General features: G+C 45.1%; 1 protein-coding gene across 1 annotated transcript in view; it reads left to right on the top strand.

Annotated features, from left to right (window-relative positions):
* LOC134653364 (uncharacterized) overlaps positions 1–6,973 on the top strand; it is a 26,992-nt gene extending 20,019 nt beyond the window's left edge. Inside the window, 2 exon segments of the mRNA XM_063508701.1 lie at positions 1,463–3,062; positions 6,298–6,973. Coding sequence (XP_063364771.1) covers positions 1,463–3,062; positions 6,298–6,918 — 2,221 coding nt within the window. The 3' untranslated portion in view covers positions 6,919–6,973.
* The last annotated feature ends 269 nt before the right edge of the window (positions 6,974–7,242 follow it).

Genomic DNA, 7,242 nt, shown 5'->3' with positions numbered 1-7,242 from the left:
TGCGCCGCCCCAGAGACAACCCCGCGCACCAGCGCCACTACCGCCGCAGGTGTGTTGCGCCCTTTACTGACCTTACACAGATAACACAATACAACCCCCTGCTGGCGGCGGCGGGCATCCCCGTGCAGCTGGCGGACAAGCCGGTGCTGTGCAAGCTGTGCCGCTACTACACCACGCTGCTGCGCCGCCCCAGAGACAACCCCGCGCACCAGCGCCACTACCGCCGCAGGTGTGTTGCGCCCTTTACTGACCTTACATTTTTAACACCACACTAAGTATCAAAATAAAGTGCCGTATCGCTTCGGGCGGTCTATCGTCTTACACTACCAAAACGTAATATCTAGAATATCAGTGACATTAAATTTGAACCTTAATACTATGACGATACCGGTTGTTTTTCAATATGAATGTTGTGCTGGCAGGTGCTAACGCTCGAGCTAGCGGCTTTGCGATAATAGAGACGATGGCCTTTGTTTGAAAGATTAAGGTTCGAAGCGAAAAGTTCACCTCAGAAGAGCCATACTATACACTAAAAGTTTGCGTTACAATGAGATAAGTTGAATAGGGAATATTACGCGAAAGTCTGCGTAGGGGGCGCCACTCCAACAACAAGTAAACAATCTAAGGGTCTACCGCAAACGAGAGAGTCGACATTTTGTTATCTAACCTCTATCACTCTTGCATATTCGAACGCTAAAGAGGCAGATAGCCGAGTTTCGATTTCGCGTTTCCCGGTAGCCCCTTTGTAAACAAACCGCCTTGATGTATCAATGTCATATTTGATTGTCTGTGAAAACTTGTCAAAAAACAGTTTAAGGTACAGCATGTATAAGTTACTCTATGGTATACTTACTAGTGCTGCAGAAAAACATTGCAGTAATACTCCCTATCCTCCTAAGGCCCAAGGTCCTACCCATAGTACTTATTAACTTTGTTATTCAGACCCAGCTCCTACAACAATTGTGTAGTCATAGCGTACCACGGTACTACCAGTAGGACTTAATAGAAAACCCATCATTTTATTTTCAAATTTTGCGCTTATCGAAATTGGCGTGTACGAACTTCTAAAGGACTGTTTTGTTTTGTCTGTGAGCCCATTAACAAGTTCTTAAAAAAAATCAAAGTGCTGTACAAGGTGCTGTATAAGTACAATAACATTAAAAAAAGTCTTTTAAGTACTTGGGTCCGAATGAGTATAAAACAATAGTACTACTGGTAGGACTACGGGCCGTACTGACTACATACTCAATTTTTCGTTGGGCCTTCGGAGGCTATTGTATCAACCTGGACTGAAGGGATTAATCGACGCAAAATCTTAAGTTTTTTAAACTTAATCTCATGCTACCCAGTTTAGCTTTGCAAGTGTCAGTACCAATTTATTCTGGGACTTATTAAGCTTTCCATTTTGTCCGCCACTGATAATGGAAACAATTGACTTCATTAATCACTATGTTCTTTTCAGATTACTGCAAGTGCACAACATCGAAGTGCCGCCAGAATCGGAAAACGAAAGCGAAAACGCGCAACTACAGCTCGAGGACAGCGCGCGGCGCAAAAAAGCGCGCTCCAAGAGCAAGCGCAAGTCCGACCCCGACCGCCCCGATAGCGACTCCCGCGACCGCCCCGACAGCCCTGAAAAAGACAACCAACCCAAGACCCAACCCGATGAAGAAGACATCGAAAGCCTCATATCTTCCAACAAAATTCTAGTCCCCAACGCCAAAGGCACCGAACCCATGCCGAGCGATGGCTCCGACCCCGAAGGCTACATGGACCCCGTCCTGGACAAACAGACCGAGCTACAGATCCTCCTCCAGAAACAGAACAACCCCGCACAGTTCATGCACAACCAGGCCAACTTAACGCAGAAGCAGAGAAACTTGCTGAAAGTCCACCATCTTTCTAACATACAGAAACCTGGCTTGCAACAGAGGATAAACGATAAGAACGCTCGAAGGCTACATAAGCTCGGACAGATGATTGTAAAACAAGACAAAAAGCAGGACGACTTGGAAATATTCGATCCGGAGAAATGCAAAGATGTTAACATGAAGAATTTGTCTATTAACGAGGAGTGCACTATCGAGAGTATACCGAATAAGAAACCGGCGGATATAAACACTTTGAAAAACAAATGGCAGCAGTCTGAAAGCTTCACCCAAGTTAAGAAAAATCTGAGCGAGTTATCAAAGAAATTGACGGTGGAAAAAGATCCTAAACAGAAATCTGAGGCTAAATACTCCAATCCGGTTAAGAGGCTCGAAACCAATCCGTCTATTTCGGTTCGAGAGTTGTTCCCGGGCGAGGAGGAAATGAATCTACAGTGCAACATAGAGTTCGGCAACGTGAAAGGAGTAACACCCGAAGGCTGGGAAAAATGCAGCACCACTATACAGTACGATGTTGAAACAAAGAAGCTGTGGAACGACCTCCAAAGACCTTACGGGAACCAATCCAGCTTCCTGAGACACTTAATTCTCTTAGAAAAGTACTTCAGAAGCGGGGATTTAGTGCTATCGCATAACGCAGCCCCAAACGCCGCTAATTACAGCGATTCGGTCCAAAGCAGACTACGGGCGTACGATAACGTCGTGAACGACGCTCCTAGGAGAAGCGAGCCGGCTATAAGTCTGATTGAATTCAGGAAAAAACCAGCTGTGAACGGTAAAAGCTTGCTAAAGACCAATCAGAGCATGGAAGATAAGGATCCTAAGAGGTTCATGCCGCCGCCAGCGCTTCCCAAACCTAAGCCGAAGGAGAAGAAATCCAAGCCGCTGCCTCCGGAGTTGATAGCTATTAACACGCCTAACGCTCAGGGCAGGAAAGCGATACAGAATGTTCTTCACAATATCCAGCAGTTAGTGAAGGGGGTTTCGGCGTCGGATCCGACGGAGGTGGCAGCGTCGCCGGTGCCGGTGGCGCTGCCGGTTCCGGTTCCGGTGCCGGTTCCGGCGCCGGTTCCGGCCAACACGCCGGATAAGAAAGAGGACAAGCCTCATACGCCGAAGAAACAGAAGACTACGAGCAAGCCGTGGCGGCCGACGCTCATGCCTATTACGCCGGTGAGTTTTTATATTGTTTTTCTACTCCAGCACTTAAATGTGTCAATTAAATGACTGACAGTGATATCTAAAGCAATGTCATTTGAATGATTTGTCTATAGGCTCATAAGATGACTGCTAGCAGTCATCTTATGAGTATAATACAACTGCTTTATTTTTTTTAAAGATACAAGTTCCGATCATCTTGATTGAAAGAGGTATGTTTTCATTTACAATAATAACTCTTTTTTTTTTTTTTAAATAATAACTCAATTTTTTTTAAATAATAACTCTTTTTTTTTAATAATAACTTTTTTTTTGCTGCAGCTGTCATAGAAAAAGTAATGTATGCAACAGCTCATAATTGGTTCTTAAAATTCTCGGGTCTTTTTTTACAAAACTCGACTACGTCTCGTTTTGTAACTTCGACCCTTGAATTTTAAGAACCCTTATTATATCACTGTTGCATAAACTACTATTTGACTGTAGTAAATATTATTTATTTTATTTATTATTCTATTAGCAGGCAGGCAGTTTTGACAACTGATATTGCGTGTATCCAGTTGTCATTGACAAGTAGATGTATAGGTGTGTCTAGTTTATTTTTAAATTGGTCCACATTTTGTGCTAAAACCACATCTTCAGGGAGTTTGTTCCAAGCCCTGACTACTCGGTTGCTCAAAAAATGTTTGTACGGGTTACTGTGGGACCTACGCCTTTCTAACTTTAAGTGATGACCTCTCAGACGGGTGTTGTTGCTGCGCTTGAACATCTCATGAAAATCCCCTGGCTATTTTGTATGTAATATTGACAAACGACAATGTCTGCTAAAGTCACAAATATTACCGAAGTGCGGCCCGCGTCAAATTCGTTAACTACTATGTGGCCCTTGGCTGCTAAAAGGTTGCCGACCGCTGGCCTACAGTATGGGGTTCTTCAAAAAAAGAGTGTACAGGTTTTTAAAAGTTCAGCAACGCGCATGTAACACCTCTGGAGACGCAGGCGTCCATAGGCTACGGTGACTGCTTACCATCAGGCGGCCTGTATGCTTGCTTGCCACCGATGTGGTATAGGTAAAAAAATATATAAAGAGGAAAAAGGGCGTACTCCCATCTTAAAGGTCGGCAACGCACTAACAACCCTTCTGGTCTTACGAGTGTCCATGGGCGGCGGTAATCGCTTACCATCAGGTGATCCGTCTGCTCGTTTGCCTCCTATATTATTATTATTATTATTTCATTTTAGACAGGCAGCTGATGCTGGTGCGTCTAAATCATAGTTCACTTAGCACGATTTCACTGTTTTGATAGTTTGTCGAGTCTATTTTTAAATTGATTCACACTTGTAGAGTTCACAACTTCAGAGGGTAATTTGTTCCAAGCATTTACTATACGATTTGCAATAAAGTTTTTCCCGATATTTGTTTTATGCTTTGTTGTTACTAGTTTAAGGTAGTGTCCTCTTGTGCGCGTGTTTGGGTTTCGAGTGTACAGGTCGCTTAGCTCTGGACTGTCGTAATATCCATGCATAATTTTGAACGTCTCGATCAAGTCGCCACGTTCCCGCCTTTTTTGCAGTGTTGTCAGGCCCAGCTTGACTAATCTTTCCTCGTACGAAAGTGACTTTAGCTGTGCGGGAATTTTAGTAAATCTACGCTGTACTCGCTCGATCATGTCAATATCTTTTTTGAAGTATGGATTCCATATCTGAAAGCCATATTCCAGAATTGGTCTTATGTAGGTCTTGTATATCTTTAGCATTGTTTCGGTGGTGAGAATACGAAAAGCTTTTCTGATTATGTAGATTATGGAATTAGCCTTTTTTACCATTTGTGAAATATGGGGTTCCCACTTGAGATCGTCAGACATAATGACTCCTAGGTCTTGTTGGGTCGTGGTTCCTGCTAATTGTACGTTGTTTAAAGTGTAGGGCAACTTGGGGTTTTTCTTGTGCATATGGAGGACTGTGCATTTTGATTCGTTGAGGTTTATAAGCCAGTTTAGGCACCAGTCCCTAATTCGGTTCAGATCTGACTGTAGTTTGCTATGGTCTATCATAGGGTTTACAAACAGCTTGGAGTCATCTGCAAAAAAGCTGAAGTTGGATTCAATGGTGGTTTGCAAGTCGGTAACAAATATGCTGAACATGGTGGTTGAGATGACCGATCCCTGTGGGACGCCGCTCCAGACATCAAATTCATCAGAGACACTGTCAGCGATGCGCACTCTAAATTTTCTGTCTCTTAGAAACGATTCTATCCATTGTAGAAGCTTTCCTCTTATGCCAAAATGCTCAAGTTTAGCCAGGAGTCTACGATGAGGTACTCTGTCAAAAGCTTTTTCATAGTCCAGGTATATCACGTCGATTGGTTCTGCATTATCCATATGGCTTGACCAGACCTTGACACATGCTAGTAGGTTAGTGACAGTGGATCTTCTCTTCATAAAGCCGTGTTGTTGGTCGACAATTATATGATTCCCATCTAGGAATAGCCTTATTTCGTCGTTTATAATAGCCTCCATTAGCTTAACTGCTAGACAAGTTAGACTGATTGGCCTGTAGTTGTTGGGGTTGAGTTTGTCTCCCTTTTTATAGATAGGTGTCACTAAAGCGTTTCTCCACTTCTGCGGCACGTTTGATGTGTGAAATGACTCCTTCATTATATGCGTAAGTGATGGCAAAATAGCTTTACATTTCTTTAGCAAGACTGCTGGGATTCCGTCGGGGCCCATAGAAGTATCTTCACGTAGCTTCTTTAATTTGTTCCAAACTTTATCTTCCGAAATAGTGATGTCACATAAGGATTCCTGGATCCGAGGGCATGCAATAGGAGGTACCGTGAGGTATATCATAAAAAAAACCGGCCAAGTGCGAGTCGGACTCGCGCGCGGAGGGTTCCGCACCATCAACAAAAAATAGAGCAAAACAAGCAAAAAAAAAACGGTCACCCATCCAAGTACTGACCCCGCCCGACGTTGCTTAACTTCGGTCAAAAATCACGTTTGTTGTATGGGAGCCCCACTTAAATCTTTATTTTATTCTGTTTTAAGTATTTGTTGTTATAGCGGCAACAGAAATACATCATCTGTGAAAATTTCAACTGTCTAGCTATCACGGTTCGTGAGATACAGCCTCGTGACAGACGGACGGACGGACAGCGGAGTCTTAGTAATAGGGTCCCGTTTATACCCTTTGGGTACGGAACCCTAAAAAAGAGAAATATAAATAATTAATTTAAATTTCGCTTCTTCCCCAGGAAAACGTGGCTCGAGCGGCTCGCGAGCCGATCCAAACGGCGGTCGACGGCCGCCGCCTCCCCAGCCTCGTCAAAGTCATGTCCTCCGGCAAGCAGTACCACATCACGCTGCAGGACTACAACAAGATGTGCGTCATGCGCCGCGAGAAACTCCAGCAACTCGGCCACGACGAGAAACCCAAGAAACCGGAGACCGAGACAGTGGTCACCGAGGTCCAGACCTCGGCCATGCTCGGGAACGGAGGCACGGTCGTACAGAACATCACAGAATCGGATAAGCTAGATATGCACGGGTCCAACGCGGCCACTATCCTGAAGAACGTCGGCTTGAAGAATATAACTATAGCCCCGATCACGCCTAAAACGGCCACGGTGACCTCGCAGACGTTCCCAGCACCGGTGGTCACTTCTCCGTCGCTTCTGGTCACGTCGACGCCTCTAAAACTGCCTCAGCTAGGCCCAGCGGTGTCTATTACTAGCGAAGCTATCCTACCGAGCCTGCCTATAATGGCGTCCAGCCCTATGATAATGCCAAAAATCCCCAAATCGCTAACTGTGATACCGCAGTCGCTGAGCGTGAGCGCGCACTTGCCCGCGCCGGCGCCCGACGCGCGCCCATAACGAAGCCTCATCTTCCTGCTCATGTAGCGAGCGCCCGCGGCCACCGGCGTGGCCGACAGTGAACTTAGTGAGCGACAGTGAACTTAGTGAGCGACAGTGAACTTAGTGAGCGACAGTGAACTTAGTGAGTTACAGTGAACTTAGTGAGCGACAGTGAACTTAGTGAGCGACAGTGAACTTAGTGAGCGACAGTGAACTTAGTGAGCGACAGTGAACTTGGTGAGTTACAGTGAACTTAGTGAGTGTTTAGTGAGAGCCGGACGACAGTGTCGCCGCGACACCGTGAAGCCTTATAATTATACCGTGTACATATAGTTAAGTGGA

The sequence above is a fragment of the Cydia amplana genome, chromosome 13 (assembly GCF_948474715.1).
Source record: "Cydia amplana chromosome 13, ilCydAmpl1.1, whole genome shotgun sequence".
Classification (NCBI taxonomy): domain Eukaryota; kingdom Metazoa; phylum Arthropoda; class Insecta; order Lepidoptera; family Tortricidae; genus Cydia; species Cydia amplana.
Note: the sequence above shows the minus strand (reverse complement) of the source record. Positions and strands in the feature narration are given on the sequence as shown.